The sequence below is a fragment of the Prunus avium genome, chromosome 3 (assembly GCF_965620075.1).
Source record: "Prunus avium chromosome 3, drPruAviu1.hap1.1, whole genome shotgun sequence".
Taxonomy (NCBI): domain Eukaryota; kingdom Viridiplantae; phylum Streptophyta; class Magnoliopsida; order Rosales; family Rosaceae; genus Prunus; species Prunus avium.
The window spans coordinates 10288515-10306044 of NC_142286.1; the positions used below are offsets into that span (position 1 = coordinate 10288515).

Consider the following 17530-nt stretch of genomic DNA (forward strand, 5'->3'; position numbering starts at 1 on the left):
AGATTATAATTTTGTAAAAAAATATGAAAATCTTATCTGACATGGGACACGTGGCGCAATTTTAGTGGGTGAAAATCTTATCTGAAATTTGAGATTATAATTTTTTTTAATAAATATCTGAAAATTTTATCTGAAATAAAACACGTGGCAACCGAGAATCTCATTCGAAAATCTTTTCTGAAAAATGATGGACACGTGGCAACCAAAAATCTTATCTGAAAATTTAATTCGAAAATTTTATCCGAAAATGTTATCTAAAATTTTAGGTGATAATTTTATAATAAATAGTGACACGTGGCAACCGAAAATATTATCCGAAAAACTTATCAAAATTAATAGTTTAAAATATAAAAAAATTCAGCCAAAAAAAAAAGGAAATAAAGTACAATGAATAGTATTTGCCCTTGCCTTAGCCTTTTGGGGCGGAACCAAAAATGGCAAGGCTGGCACTATTCACATGAATAATGCCAGCCCTTACCTTGCCTTAACCTTTTGGGGTGGACATGCTCTACTAGGTACATTATTTTTCTTAATATAAGTAATAGGTACGTTATTTTTTCAACATAAAAATGTATGTATGCTATTATATTTATAAAACAATAATATAATAGATAATTAATCACGTTTACTTCATAAATAAATTTAAAAAAATATTTTCTTATTAAATAAACCAATAGGTATATTAAATATGAATTTATTATTAAATTTCAAAAAGTTTCCAAATTAATTTGTACATCCATTTGGAGATCTTTCTAAATTCAATGTGTGTCATTAGTTACAGTCCAATTAAAAGTTGTTTCTATATTGGTTCCTATATTAATATACAAAATGCAATAATGGCTTAGTTTGGGGTATTTTAGGAATAAAAAAATTACAATAAATTCAATTTTGTGCTTGATTAGGTAACTTGCCTAGTTGAATCTTAGTCATTGGGTTTTATTTAAGAAAAACATAATTTTATTCAAACAAAAATAAAGAAATGAGTTGTAGTTGAGGAAAAATAACTTTCAAGGGATTAAGCTAAATTTACTATGAAATAATAAAATAGGATGCAGATGCATGTGACTCTACTACTTCATGAGAGAGAGTGCAGATGCATGTGACTCTACTACTTCATGAGAGAGAGAGAGATACTTCATGAGAGAGAGAGAGAGAGAGAGAGACAGGAGTGTAAGCATAAGATGGACACACAGGCAGCACAATCTTAAAATCTTAATTCTTGACCAAACGCGTCGCTGTTGGTGACACCTACCAGCTAATGCTGTTTGGACTCCTTGAAAACAAATAAATTACATCACAAAACAGACATTAAAAAAAGAAAGTTACGGGATGAGATGATGAACGGACGTTGGGGAAAATTTCCTATGACAGGATAATTTGGTTTTTCTTATTTATTTTTAAATTGAAAATAAAAGGAAAATGGGGCCGACAAAGAACGAAAGAGAAGTAAGCAAAACAAGATAAAATAGTTACCCCTTCCAATATCGAATGGCGCATATTACGATGTATACTGGTCCCCAGTTGTTTCTTCTTCTTCTTCTTGTCCAAACCCATTTTCCACATTTCCATTTCTTCTCCAAATTTAGCATGCTTTCTGATTTGGGTTCATTCTAGTCCCTCTTATTTCTCTCGTTCTTTCCATTTGCATTTCCTTTTCTTTCTGGTTTGTTAATTTTTAAGCTCAAAATGGCTGTGGCTATGGCTTCTTGCAGTCTTGGGGTTAACTTGAATAGTAACTGTAGTTTGAAAAAACCCCTTGCAATTCCATTACAAACTGGGGCTATAGTAGAAGGGTCCTTTGGGTTTGGTTCTACAAGCTTCTGCATTGTTCCGAAGGGAAGGTATGGTATATATGCTCACTGTTTTATTGGAATTTATTGATTTGTTATTTTCTTTGATGGGCATGTCTTACTTTCTTACTTTCTTATCTGGTTTTCAGAATTTGATTGTTTTTCATAGAAAGTATGAAACGCTTTAAGATTTTGACATTATGGGTCCACTGCCTTTCCTGTTCTGGTTATAGAATTCTTTGGTTTCTGTTTCTTGGGTTGTTTTTGTTTGGTATTTATCTCATTTGAAGTCTCTAGTACTCTGAAGTCTGAATGATATTTGCTCAACGATGCTATTGTTCTTGGGTTACTTGTAATTTCTGGGATTCTGCTTATGCTGAATTGTTCGTTTTATGCTTCTCTGCAATTTTTTCCTGTATTGGTCCAAAAAAGAAGTCTTAATAAGTTAATCAACTTGTATATTCTGGTTAAAAAGAATTCCTGAATATGCAGTCTTTTGCATATCAGCTTGCCATTAATATGAGCTTTGCAGTTAATATTAACTCATTTTATTGTGACTGATCATTTCACTTAAATTGACAAGTTTTTTATAAGAGTTTGTTCAGTATGTGACTGTATCAACATGTATTTGGTACTTGAGGTTGGAATTATCAGATATTGTCTGAGCTCTCTGAATCTACCAACTCTTGAACCTTCGAGTCCAAGGCCTTGATTGTGGCTTGAATTCAAGCCACAAGGAGAGCTGATAGATTTTTGGTAGTAGGATTAGTACGTTTAAAAATTCCTGTATTGGCATCTTACAGTTAGATTAAGTTACCTTAGCTGAATATTCTTGATATATGCAAGCATTAAACTGGGGTCTTGCATCTATTCTTTATCTTTTAAATGTATGCCGAATCTTTGACAGATTGTTATCTTCATCAACTTCAACTACTCCACGAGCCTCTTCTGCTACAGCTGTGGAGGTAGTTAATAAATTTGAGTTTGTAATCAGTAATATTTGAATATTAACTTGCTGAATACCTCATTTTTGTACTGGGCGTTTGATGTCAAAAAATAGGGTGGTAAACCTGATGGAAGTCAAAGTGAAACTGACAAGATCCCAATTCCCAAAGTTATTATTGATCAAGACTCTGACCCAAATGCAACTGTGGTGGAGATAACATTTGGAGACCGGCTGGGAGCTCTTCTTGATACTGTATAGAGCATTACTCACTGCTTCCAACAATATTGTTTGTCTATTATTTTGCTCCTGCATAGATATTTAAATATTTTGAATGATCTGTCTTAGTGTCTATGTCTGAACATATAATTCAACTTTCATTAACTGGGTCTCAGATGAGTGCGCTTAGGAACCTTGGCCTGAATGTTGTCAAGGCCAATGTCTATTTGGATTCTTCTGGAAAGCACAACAAGTTTGCCATCACCAGAGCGTGAGTATGCTTTACAGATAGATGACCTCGTGGCCTTGTATTAAGTATAGTTTTGGGTTGTTTCTATGCTAGTGTTAATACTTGTCAATGTGCAATTGATTGCAATGATCACTTTTCTGCTTGTTCTGCTTCTCTGTCTGGCTTTAATTTTCTTTTCCTTGTTGTGCATAGATACTTCCATACTTGTGGTATTATTGATTGCTGATTAGATTTATGTACTGCCAAAGTGCTGACTTCAATTCAGATATGATATATTCATATTATATCATCGTTTGCTTTACTAAAGAGGTTCTATATGATGAAGTTCATCCTTATTTCATGTGTTTCTAATGCAAAGTTATGGCACCTAAAAATTAGGGGAAAGCAGTATTCCTTTAATGCCAGTAAAAATTTAGCTTCTCAATTAAATCTTAAACCTGCGATTATGGTGAGCTTAACGGATCAGTCCTTCCAATAGCTGCTGCATACACATTTATTGATTCGATGGTGGGGTTTGTTTGCAGTGATACTGGTAGGAAAGTAGAAGATCCAGAATTGCTTGAGGCTATTCGTTTGACAATTATAAATAATCTGATAGAGTATCATCCGGTATTCTTTCTTAACCATTTCCATTTGTTCTTGAGATAGTAATTGGTGTAATCTGTTTAGAATTTCCACCGTTGTAGCTTTCTTAGTCAATCAAATTTGTGGTCCAGGAATCAAGTTCCCAGTTAGCAATGGGAGCAGCGTTTGGAATTGTGCCGCCACCAGAACAGGTTCTTGAACTTAATTATTTTAATTTGCACAAAGTTTGGGTAGTTGAAGCTTCATGTAGGCACCATGCATCTGTGCACTCTTAGTTTCCAAAAATACAGCACAAATTTTTCATGTTCTAGCATGCACATAATGCATGTGTTTCTTGTTTTGAGGATTCTCATTTGAAATTCACTCCATAAGCATTGCCTTTTCCAATTCTAGTCATTCTGGAGAATAATTCATTTCTCTGCTTCATGAGTAGCTATTCCCTAGTTATTTGATCATTGAGAATAACTATTCTTGCCACTCCCTCTCAATTTTGTTCACTTTTAAGGTAAGGTATTGGCTTGAAATTTGATCACGGTCACATCTTTAACTTCCAAAGAGCATTACATCCCACAATTTTGTCCCGATTCAAACTCGTTTTTAATTCCTCAGGTTGATGTGGATGTAGCAACCCACATAAGCATCAATGATGATGGCCCCAACCGAAGGTAATGTGCATCATTCTTTCTTGATAGGATGGGCTTTTGCAAACCAGCGGCCATTTCCCATACGCCAAAATTGTTGGGGCTGCAGGCCCACAACAGCCTTTAACTGTTATGCATGAGTGATATCCTGTTCTAACTAATCTGGTCTGCTAATGATTATTTTTGGTTATTACATTTGTCTGTCTTCATTTATTCTAATATTAGATTTCTGCAGTTTGCTTTATGTGGAATCAGCTGATCGCCCTGGATTACTGGTGGATCTTGTAAAGACTGTAACTGACATTGATGTTGCTGTAGAATCAGGAGAATTCGACACTGAGGTATGGTCTTGTCTCACTTTTGCAGCTTCAATTTTTATTTTTCTCTTTTTTTCCTTCTCTAGTATCCAAGTTTATTGCTCATCTCTACTCTTTCTTTTCGGTAATGAAGTTCATTTCTTATTATTGTCTTGGGATTTAGGGGTTGTTGGCCAAGGCAAAGTTTCACGTTAGCTACAGGGGTAAACCTCTCATCAAGCCTCTCCAGCAGGTAACCTAGCATTATGGCAATGTTAGAGCATCAGATTTCATATATATTAGCAGTTGATGTGGTCAAAGCTAAACTGTTTTCCAGTTTTCTGAGAGAAAGTTCAATCGTCCACCAACTTTACCATTTTGATTAATTTGAAATAGATGCCTCCCAAACTGACAGCCTTTATTTCCTGAAAGAACACAAAATTGTAGATACTATGGTTGATTCTGTTATGAATGATAAGATTATGACTGAGACTGCTGAGTTGAGCCAACCCTTGTAGTCAATCTCATTCCAGATTTTTCAAGGCATAGGGTCTACTCTTCCCATTATGCCTCAATACTGACTGTTCAATTTGCTACCAATTTTTGCAGGTTCTTGCTAACAGCTTGCGGTATTACTTGAGGCGACCAATGACTGAGGAGGCGAGTTTTTGAGCCATGTAGACTACATTTTCATGAAGTATACTTGGAATTTCCGCAACGAAGCTAAGTGAAATTCTGGAACACTGTTGCAACCATTTTATTCTGTTGAAGAAAATAGGGACAAAAAATAAAAAAAGATATAAGAGTCAGGAAATGTAATCAAATGTAGAATGTTATTGTCCAAATTGTTGTAATAATATCATTGTTACCCTTCTTCCTTTAGCCACTTGCTATGTTTTGCTTTCTGCAATAAATATAGAATAGAGGCCAAGAGCCTAATAGTAATTGCAGAGTAAAACATGCGAATAAAGTGACCATCTCATGCTTTTCTTATGAAGTATAGAGTATATGGATTCCGAGTCTCTGCATTTAATAATTGTGCATTTACCCGCGCTTCTTTACATCTCGATTGTTCCAATAATCTAACGGCTTAAGGTATGACAAGTCAAACTCAATTTAATGGCTAAGTTAACACTGTTAAGTCTATATAAAATTAAAAAGCTAAAAGCAACCAATTAAAAAAAAAAAAAAAAACCCCCGCCGGCCACTCTACACCCACAAGCAGTATCTCTTCCCTCTTTACCGCCAGCCAACCTCCCCTCTTCTCCCTCCCTCACTTTCTCTCTCTGCCCTCTTTCTCTCTTTCCCCCATCATGCTGAATTGAATTTGAGCAATCACGTGCTGGTATGGGATAGAGGCAACAAAGTGGTGCATCGTCCCCTTGTCTATCCTAATGCACCACAATCACCAACCCCAACACCCAATTTGAAACCCATCGGTAAAGCATCAACCTCTCAAAGCCTAAATTGAAGAGGAGGAGGGATGTTGGTTGGTGGTTGGTTGAATTAATTGGAAAGACAGAAAGTGGGGGAGAGAGAGGGGGGGAGGTTGGTTGGTGGCGAGAGGAGGAGGGAGTTGCCTGTTGGGTTAAGGGGTCGGCCATGGTGTTGTCGGGATATTGGGTGGTTGGCCGATAGGTGTTTTTATGTTTTTAAAAAAAAAATATATATATTAGAGAGATTGATAATTAGAGTTTGACGTGTCATATTAGAGGTCGTTAAAGTTTTTATAACGATTGAGATGTAACAAAATGCGGATAAATGCACGATTGTTAAATGAAGAGGCTCAAAATCCAGAGTGTATATAATTTTAATTTTGGATATTCATTTACCAATCATCAATTTTCTTATTAATAGAAAGTATATATTGATTAAAGAAAATGAATGAGATTTCTAGACTATCGCTTGTATTAAAATAAAAATATATATAATAGAGAAAGAGTTTAGGCGCATTAAATGTAGAAAAGAAAAAAGTATTATTACTAATTATATAAGTTTCAATTATTAAGATTATAAAGGAAAACTTCTTTGATTGCTTATTAGCAATAGGTATGTAATAACAAAAATATATACCATTGAGATTTCTGAATTTAACACATAAGAGCAAACCCAATGGTGGGCTTTAAATGAGACTTAAATGTGGTGGATGAAGCCTAATTTTAGAGCTCTAATGAAATCTTTTGGACTCTAGCCCATAATAGGGGCTTCAAAAAGAGAAACTCTCATGTAACGAGGATAACACTTTTTGTTATCTCTAGTCAATAATGCAATGACATGTCGAATAATTTTTTCATATGTCATTGTGTTATTGGCCGAGAATAGTGACACAGTGCTATTCTCGTTACAATTAAGTTTTTTTCCATATCAGAGGCTCTAAAGGTATTAAAGCTTCAAATTTGAACCATTGATTGATGAGCAACAGCAATAACATCACAAGTCTGTTTTTTTTTTTTTTTTGGCTATATTAGGTGCTCTAAAGGTATTAAAGCTTCAAATATGAACCATTGATGAGCAACGGCAATAACATAGCGGCAATAATGGCGAGTATAAATGTGCAGGCTCGCTAGGAGAGTGGCTTCCAGCTTGCATGTGCAGGCTCGTCAAATATGAACCATTGATGAGCAACGGCAATAACATATGAGTAATGCTATTAGGACACACAACATTGACACACTTAGTGACAGCCGCTGATGTGTCAATGTATCATTTGCTCTTCTTTTCTCCTCATTTTCTGTTCAACGAATGATACATTGACACATCAGCGGGTGTCAACTAAGTGTGTCAATGTTGTGTGTCCAAATAGCATTACTCTTCTTATATTTATGTATGTGGCTGCATCCCTCCGGCTGGGCTGCGGGATTTATAGCCCAAAAAGTGGACCATTGGGATGGATTTTCGGCTTATGTTGCTACATTTTCGGCTTATGTTAACTGAATTATTCTATAGTACGAGACTTATATGACCCTTAGGTGAGGTCTTATTTCTTAACTGTTGTATTAGACTAACCAATTTGATCCAACGATTAAAAAATAGACCTCACATAAGGGCTATATATAAGGCCCGAACAATAAAATTCTTGCATTTTTTTTTAATATTCTTGCATATTAACGTAACCATGTGAGTAACTGGAATTAGAAGTTCGATTATGGGCTTGAAAATATTATAGAATATCATACACAAATGAATAATTCAAAAATATTGTTATCAGCATGAAAATTAAAACTGAGGATAACATAAGCATGTACTTTAGTCATTGGATCGCCAACAATTGTATGTAGAGGTGGGCATTGGAACTGAAGAACCGATCAATCGAACCAAACCAGACCCGAAAAAACCTAAAAACATCGTGTTGACCAAAAAGTCAAATCCAATTCAAAAAACCAAATCGAACCGGTTTTAACCGATTCCAGTTCCAGTTCTATATCCCAACAAATTGAATCGATCAAACCGAACAGGCCAAATTAAAAAATATATAATTTTAATATTTATTTATATCCAATGCTATATTTTTAATCTCATAACTAATATTTACCTAAGCTCAATTTCTAAAAATCTCTATTTTCTACCCTCAATATTTCTTTTTCTATGAAATTGGATAATTTGTCAATTTTCAAGCCTAAAATAAAATAAAATTCAGTTGAACTTTATATAAAAAAATAATTTCAAAAAATAATAATAATAATTGGGTTCAAAATCAAACCAGACCATAACCGATTCAACCCGAATCGAACAGTTTTATAAATTTTTTTGTTAAAATTGGACCGAACCAAACTAGGTAAATAGTACCAGTTTCGGTTCCAATTTGAGGCAAAAATCGACCTGAACTAGACCGTGCCCACCCATAATTGTATGTTGTGGGGCTTTTTCGTTCCGGCAGCTACTGATGGGCCTGGGTTGCTGTAAAGAGCCAAATGTATGAAATTGCCCCTTGAGTCTGAGTTCAAAAATCAGACCCCAAGAGTGTTTCGAAAGGGTAGCTGAGCCTTAGGAAACACCTTGGTCTTCTTCACCAATGAAACCAACAATCGCTTACAGATAAATTCTTGGCTTGGCATGAGAAGCTTGTGGCATGGGAGCTGAGCATTCATGATTTTAGCATGAGAGAGAGAGAGAGAGAGAGAGAGAGGGTAGTGAGTTCCTATGAGAAACAAGGGTTTTAAGGCAAGGGGTAAGGGATTCTAAGAGGGTTCGTTGAAGAGAGAGAGAGAGAGATGGTGGAATAACAATGGGTGTGTTGAGTAGTTTCTGGCAGCTTGACGAAAGCTCTGTCAAGCTCTAGAACGATTTACCAGAAGAGAAAATGGGAGAAGATAGAGGAATAGGACTCGAAATTGCAGAGGTTTCAGGGATGAGAGATGAAGCTTGCTCTCTGGATGTGTGTTGTTAGGATGAGAGATGATGCTTGCCCTCTTGATGTCGTTGTTTTGATGGGTAGGAGATGACCCTTTTTATAGCCGCTGGAAGCTCCTTCTTCCCAAGAAGACCCTAGTTGGTTCTCTCCAATTTTGCTAAGTCTTCTCCTTCATTTCTCTTCTCTTCCTTCGATTCAACCTCTTTTTATGAAATCTCCCTCAATCCAAATACATAGAGATAAGATTTTTGGGAGCTCTAGAGTCTTCCCGTAGCTGTCCCTGTGGCAATCTCCTATTTTTGGCTACCATCTCTCCTTGTTTCCTCCCTTATTTCATGGCAAGAGCGGGTAGGAGAAATGAGTGGGTAATGGCGCTGGTCTAAAGGGTGTTTTGCTCAAGTATCCTTTGGTTTTTTGGATGGCTGGTGTTGGGATTTGTCTTTGGCCATATGCTGGAGATTCCTAGCAGCCTGCATACATGGATATTTTGGCTTTCATCGTGGTTCTTGTTTCCAGCTAAGTGCTGGAGACTACAGATATTTCCCTTGGTTGCTTGGGCTTTCCTAAAGTGATGGGTTAGCCCATTAAGGGAATGGGCTAATTTCCTAGAGCATTGGGCTATTTTTCCTAAAGTATTGGGCTATTTTTCTCTCTTTATGCTTACCCACATGTGCCACGCCAAGAAATGGGCTTGAGTTTCGAGGCTCCCAAGCAGCCCAAAACTTCCATTTCTCGGCTTATCAATGGGCCTCATGAAAACTCGTAACCATCCATATCACAACCCGCTCAGCAAGCCCCAGGCATTCGCGTGGCTTGGGCCCACTTAAGCTTGTAGTATGGAGTGTTGCTTATTTTTGCTTGGCGTGGCACATGTGCAAGTGTATATGACGAACTCTTGCATACCCAAGTTGGGTTTCTTCCCAAGTTAGGTGTCATACTGGGTTAGAAATATATTTAGGCCCAGCCTTGGATTTTTTAGGCCTCAACATATGTAACTTAGAATCTTCAGAATATGCTAATTTTTTTTTTCACGTTATTCTTTTTGGATGAAATTTTTTTTCACATTTATGATAAAAATTGCAGGTGGAGAAATAGATAAAGATCTGATGTGAAAATTGTGGAGAGGCTTCTAATTTTATTAAAATATTTTATTTTCTTGCCAAAGTTAGGAAGGGAATGGTATTCTCAGACACATCTATGGGGGTTAACTTAGACTACTGATGTGCTAGTCTATGCCATTTTCTATTGGGCTGGATATCGTTGGCTCTTAAAATATATTTAATGTCTTGTTTACTCTTGTTTTGTTTGTTTTTCATTTAAGGTTTTTTTTAGTACAAGTGATTGGGAAAGGGGGATTTACACAAATATTCATTGGGTGCCTGAGAGTTTCGAACTTCTGCCCACACCATATGAATTGAGGTGGAAGAGCTCAACCACCTAAGCTATACCCCATGAACTTTTTTTTTTAGTACATTTTTCATTTCACTTTATAAGGGTAAAATTTGGTAAAGTTGTGTAACAAGAAAAAAAGAAAAAAGAAAAATAGTAAAGGTTCGCACAGCAGCAAAGTCTGTGGTTGAAGTAGGTCCTCCACCATATGATCAAAGCATCTTTCCTAATCCAGAAATAAACTATTTATCTTCAAAGTTCAAAACAGAAAGTGACGTACATACTGAAGCCCATAACAAAATTCTCCACTGGGCATTGGGAAGGGAGAAATGGATGATAGGATATGGTGATGGTGATGGTGATGGTGATGTTATGATCCTCCCTCCCAAATCCGTTTTCTATTTTTTATTATTATTTTATTTTATCAGATTATCCTCTCAATTCTTGTATATATTATGAACTGCATATGCAAGCTACGACTGTCCAACTGTCAACTGCATTTTTTGAGTACTTCGAAAGAGAGAGTGAGAAGGAAATGGCAACGGTTTTTGCAAGAGGAGCACAAACCATGAACACCGTGGTTTTCAAGTAAGCATTCCAACTTCGATTCTTCCTTCTCTTTGCATCTCACTTGAGTAACATGTTGTATATGTTATGTTAGTAAATTGTCAATCTAAATAGCTGACGATCAGGGACGGACTACAGGCATGGCTAAACGATCAGGGACGGACTATAGGCATTGCTTTTTTTTTCTGTAGGAGATTCACTATTATACCCAACTAGCCTATCCGCACGCGCTTCCGCGCCTGGAAGAGGCTTTTTTTAAAATAAAATAAATTTTATTTTAGAATAAAAAAAGATAATGGGTAATTGTGTTCCATAAAAATAGGATTCATTATCTAATTTTTCTTTTAATTTTAATTTTTTTAAATATGAAAAGGTGTGAATTTACCATATTATCCTCATTTAATTAATAATTTTAATTCTTAATATTTGGATTAACCAAGGACATTTTCTGGTATTTTGAATGTTTCACCATTCTCTTCCTTTTGCTTTATATATATAGATATAGGAGCCCAAATTATAAAAAAACCTATATGAAATAGACTTTAGAAACACATCCAAAGCTCATTTACAACACAACAAAAAGGCTTTTAACTTCTTATAAATTACAAAACTGCCATCGATTTCTTAAAACAAACCCAACCCCAAAACCTTATAAAAAAAACCCCAAAACACTCAATAGGGCATCAAAGTAATTTAATAACCAAAATTAAATTCAATAAGGCCAACTATCAATTTTTTGGGTTTGTTTATAGAAATTAAATGGTGTAGGGTTTATTTATAGTATTAGTGCTAAGAATGAGTATATAGTCATACCTCTTTTTTTTTTCCCAGCCCATAAAAAAAGTATAGGACAGACAATTGCAATTGAATAAGCCAACATTCTAAGGAATTCCCTGCAGTGTACGTGGAGAATGAAATGGAGAAAAGGAAAGCTGCACATCTCTACACAGAGGGAAAAAAAAGAAAGAATGCATAGCCATTGGAAAAAAAAGAAAAAAAAAGTAGAAGAAATTGTTTATGTTCCCCCTTGATTAGGTGTATTATTTGATGTTATCAATGAAAATACATCATATGGTCAAGTTTTCTATCTACTTAGTCTGTTTATATGTAAGTTAAATTTAGTCCAGTCAAGTTTGAAATCCTGAGTCAGTCCTTGCTGACGATATGAATTCTTATTTGCATATGTTGTATATGAATCTAAACCATATTCAATTCAAAATCAATTCGGCTAAGAGTGGAGAGATCCAAAATTATATATATCAATTCAAAATCAATTCAGCTAGCTCAATGTTGTTGTTGTAATAATTAATAAGAACAGCTCAATCTTGTGTATGTCTCTAACATACATGCAGGCCCATAGGTCGAAAACATTTTCATAAGAACAGCTCTTCAGCGGATATGATTCGTGAGACTAAGAAGTTTGAAGGTGATGAAGTGAAGCACAAGAACCATATGGGAGGAAATGATAGCAATTTATGGGTCCCCCATGAGAGGACTGGAATTTATTATCCCAAAGGCCAAGAGAAAGTGATGGACGAAATTTCTTCAAGAGCTGTTAAGGACATGGATGTCAATTGGTTTTCAAACAATGAAAATTAATTGGTTAATTAATTTAAATGCCTATAATATATTGTAAGTATCAATAATTATCTGGGTTTTTTTTTTTTTCTGAACCACAAGGTGGTCCTGGATGGGCCCCAACTATAGGTGGCACCTTTAAACCTTAATTACAACCCAGACTAATCCCCGCTCACACCGGGTTGGCTCGTAAGAGGTAAAGTGCTGGCCAAAGTGGTGACTCCATACGAGAGCGGGGATCGAACCCCTGACCTCTCTTAAGGAATGAGAGTATAATTATGTGGTTTTTCAATCGGGTTAATATGTAATATCTTACTTGTTAAGTTCTTAATGATGTGAAATAAGAATTATTTCGAATATTTATCCCTTACTTATTTTTATTTCTAACAAGTTACCATACACTTCGTATGATTTTGCTTCTTATGATTTTTAATTTGAGATTTTCTATTTAAACCCCGAATTTCTTTTTGTTCATCCCAATACTTAAATCATTAAGCTGTAAGTTTTATTATTGTGTAAAAAGACAAAAAAGGTCATCCAACTTAATACTTAACCCTAGTACATCTATACACACACCCCATACACCCCCACCACTTTTCAAATTAAGTTTTAGAAAAATACAAACTCTTATACATCCTATTGCCAGATTACTCTGCTCTTTTAAAGACGTAGAACATTGACGAGCCTACTTCTTTGAAATTTGCATGGGAGCTGATGGAAAGACTTGTTGATTGTTTCGTTGTAATGTTCTTTTTCTCTTCCTTTTGTTGATTGTTTTTTTTTTTTGTGGGTACTCTTGGCTGTTGATTGCTTGGTTGTTTTGATTTTTGATTTAAAATTTATACCCGATGTTTTGGTAAAACTGTTCTCTTTCTCTAGAAAGTTTTAAATTTTGGATTTGGGGTTCCATTATTTTTTTTGTGTTTTTTTTTTCTGCTGGGAACAATAATAGTGGAATGAATCAACCCAAAGCAAGTGCCTAAAGCTTCAGTACATAGTGTTTCAATGTTTGAAAACCCCACCAATTCTAGATGGCATTCGGAGGTAGAAATCAAATAAGAATCACATATTATGCACGAAAAATTTTCCAATCTATAAATTGACATTGTCAACAAATCAAGTGTCTGTCAAATTCGTTGAACAATTTGACCCATTTGGAATATAAAAACCCCAACAATTTGCCGTGTCTGTCAAATAAGAATCACACCATTGCGTGTTTATACTTCATGAAATATGAAACTTCCCTAAAGTATAGGTATAATATGTTATAATGTTGTTTACATGCTTGTCAAAATTTGTGTATTATAAAATCATCATATTTTTGGGACAATTTTGTTAGATAATTTCGATGATACAAGGCAAACTTATTAATAGAAGAACCTCAACTTTTTATCAAGCTGTGTATTAGTGCTTCTTGTTTTATATGTGCTTGATTTCTGGCGAAATCTGTGTTATTATCTCTTAGAGTCAAACAACATGTTTTGATTTCGACCAAAAATAAAAAGACAAGATGTTTTGGTGATAATGATGTTGTTATTCATAAAGCCCAAGAGCCGCAAGGACCATCTTTTGATTAATTAATGTTTGACCAGAAGGTCCAGCCCAATCCAAACTAAACTACTAACATGACTAAAGTCTTATAAAAGTTCAAAGAAACTATAAGGGATTATTTGGTATCCCACTTAGATTCAATTTTATAAATTCAAAAAATAAATTTAAGTTTAAAGCCACAAAAACTCATTTCTTAGGCCCATTTTAAGTCCAAGGTCCAAAGGAACTCTCCTCCCTCTCACGTCTCTCTCTCTCTCTCTCCTTTTCTTTTGTTAATTTCAACTTGGGAATCTAGGGAATACAAAACCCGCTTACAAAATAGCTTACAAAGTACAAAGTACAAAGTCTCTCTCTCTCTCCCTCCTTTTCTTTTGTTAATCTCTCTCTCCTTTTCTTTTGTTAAGTCCAAAGTACGATAAATTTCAACTCAAACTAGCTTACAAAACCCGCTTTTCCTGTTCTGTTGTTGATGTTTATGTTAGATTAAGTTTTACATATTCGGAAAAGTGCCAAAAAAGAAATCCAAACAGCTAAACAAACTACAAAAAGGCACAAAGTACATCAATTGACCCTACTTTATTCAAACATTAAGGAGTTCCTAATTGCTAGCCTAACTGAACTATATGGCTTCCAAGGGATAACATCATTAGAAAATTATCAATTCAGCTTTGGAAGAGTGCTACAAATAGAAGTTGATTCCAAGTATCTGGAACGCCGGGAAGACACCAGTGGGTGCAATCCGTGCCGCGCGAACCTCCATACCCATAGGCTGAAGGGTGACCATCTTTTCTTAATTGTGAAAGTGTTGTTATGTCAAGCAAATGAACTGACTTTGACACTTTGCGCATAACCCTTTCTAAAACAAGTTGTGCTGGATGTGTACCTCCTGGATATTGCGTCCCCAGTAGTGGCTGCGTTTGTCCCTTACAGTTCTCTGAGTTTGCATCACCCCATTCTCTTGGACTAGATGATCATTGGCACAAATAGAAAATGGTATGTTTGGGCAGATAAAAAAAAGAAGTTTAGAAGTTTGAAATTCCAAGTATGGGACTTCTTATTATGTGATGACTTTCTAACTCCTACCTTTAGCTAAATGCTGTGCTCAGTGAAGAGTCATTGGATATATATAAAGTTTAGCTTTGGACATAAAAGAGTTTTCATTAGTAAAAGTCTAGTTTTGATTTAGTCGTAATTCTCTTTCCAAAATTGAAAGAAGTCTCGAATTCGAATCTCTGTTTAGATTATTATCAAATAAAATAAAAAAACTTTATGAAGAGAATGCTAGCTTTTCTTCAATCATGGGAAGTTATAGATCAATATTTCCCTTATTATTTTAAGCAATTGTAATAATTAATTTAAAAAGAAAGGTGTTATGGTAATGCTACACTCCCACTTTTACTCTCATTCACTTTTTCTCTTTCCTACAATGTGCTTTGTCTGCTCTACTATATATAGAGGCGATAAGTAAGTTAAAGATTGGTTATTTCTAATCTCGGGCATTGAATTGCATTCATTATATGTATTGGTAGATTTAATATGCAACATACATGCAATAAAACTGTCTAGATTAGAAATATATAACCAATCCTTGACATAAAATACTTATTGGAGAATGCCTCATATATATATAACTACCTATCAACATGTATAACTTGTATAGATATGCTTATAGTATATTAAAAAAAATATAGGAATTAAAGCAAGATATAAGAAAGAAAACATACGTACATGAAAGAGTTGAGGATGAGTACAAAACTATATCGGATTATTTTAAAAATATAAGCTAAACCCCATCTAAAACAGGTTTTAGTTAAATTCTATCTATTCTACTTTTCTTCTTCTTCATATTTCTCATCTGAATCTTCTATTATTTATCTTTATGGAGCTGCTAGCTAGTGGCCCAATATTTTCTCTTTTCTTTCATTAAAAAAATAAAATAAAACCAATAAACAAAAAATATAAAATTTGTCAAACTGGGTCTTGATTTTATCCCTAGATTAGTGCATCTGAGGCCCGACCCAATTACTTACTTCATATGATCTGGAGAAACACCCTGGAGGAAGACCTGCGTTTTTCTAGAATCCACATTGAAGTCCACCCATGTAGCCCATGTCCTCAAAGCTCTCTCATAGGCCACCATGCGATCCATGTCTTTGTATGTTCTTCCTTTATATCGTACAAAATCCCACCTGCATTGCCACCAAAACATGTCCATGCATATGACATTTTAGACTTGAAATTTGCCTATTTACTGTTACTTAATTGCTTTCTTAGTTGTTTTATTAAGGGCTTGGAATTAAAAAGTAATCAAATGAAACTCCCATCAGCATATAGCGTTTGTTTTTTCTTCTTTAAACATTAATTAATAAATGTATTAAATGTTAATTTTTAGATTCACTCATCCTATAGTTTTGAGTCACACTACGGGTACTACATTTGCAAAACCAACTTAATTTGCATGTTTAATTAATTTTATGAAATGAATCATGCTAGAAATACTAAAGTTACACACCAAATTTGAGTCCTAAATGAAGTGCCAAACAAAATAAACGAGAAGTTTCTTAAATGTATTCTTCTCCAACAGGGTTACTTTTATAATGATGTACAAGATGTGTTATAACCCTAAGAAGCAGGGACATACCTTTAGTTTGGCAAACCTAGACTATAGCCAGGTGGCTTCTTTTTTCCAGCTAAAAAAATGAAATCCTAGCTCACCCAATTCAAATAACCTAACCTCATATAGTTTTCCGCGAGGGGGGGTGCCTAATTTAAATAACCTAACCTCATCTAGTTGAAGACTGGGGGGGCTGGGCTATAGCCCAGGTGGCTTCTTTTTTCCAGCCAAAAAAATAAAATCCTAGCTCACCCAATTTAAATAACCTAACCTCATCTAGTTGAAGACTGGATATGATTCGCGAGACCAAGAAGTTTGAAGGTGATGAAGTGAAGCACAAGAACCGTATGGGAGAAAATGATAGCAATTTATGGGTCCCCCATGAGAGGACTGGAATTTATTATCCCAAAGGCCAAGAGAAAGTGATGGACGAAATTTCTCCTAGAGCTGTTAAGGACATGGATGTCAATTGGTTTTCAAACAATGAAAATTAATTGATTAATTAATAAATGCCTATAATATATTGTAAGTATCAATAATTATGTGGTTTTTCAATCGGGTTAAGAGCATCTACAATGGGCTCCCTAAATCACCTCTTTAGACAAATTTTAGGGAGGCATTGTAAAAATGCAACTCCAACCATACTCCATATCCACCTCCTAAAATAGGGAGTCCTCTAGGAGCTCCTAAATCTGAGGAGAGAGAAAGGACTCCTAGTGGCTCCCTATAATTTAATGCTGCCTTATTTAATGAGTA

The 17530-nt window shown here is 35.1% G+C and overlaps 1 protein-coding gene across 1 annotated transcript; it reads left to right on the forward strand.

Moving 5' to 3' along the window:
* Positions 1 to 1482: 1482 nt before the first annotated feature.
* On the forward strand, positions 1483 to 5606 carry ACR11 (uridylyltransferase-like protein). The gene is made up of 10 exons (XM_021968331.2): positions 1483 to 1841; positions 2698 to 2755; positions 2851 to 2988; positions 3129 to 3223; positions 3727 to 3811; positions 3919 to 3978; positions 4397 to 4452; positions 4664 to 4769; positions 4909 to 4977; positions 5334 to 5606. The coding sequence occupies exons 1-10, from the start codon at positions 1687 to 1689 to the stop codon at positions 5394 to 5396; spliced, it is 885 nt and encodes a 294-aa protein (XP_021824023.2). The 5' UTR covers positions 1483 to 1686; the 3' UTR covers positions 5397 to 5606.
* The last annotated feature ends 11924 nt before the right edge of the window (positions 5607 to 17530 follow it).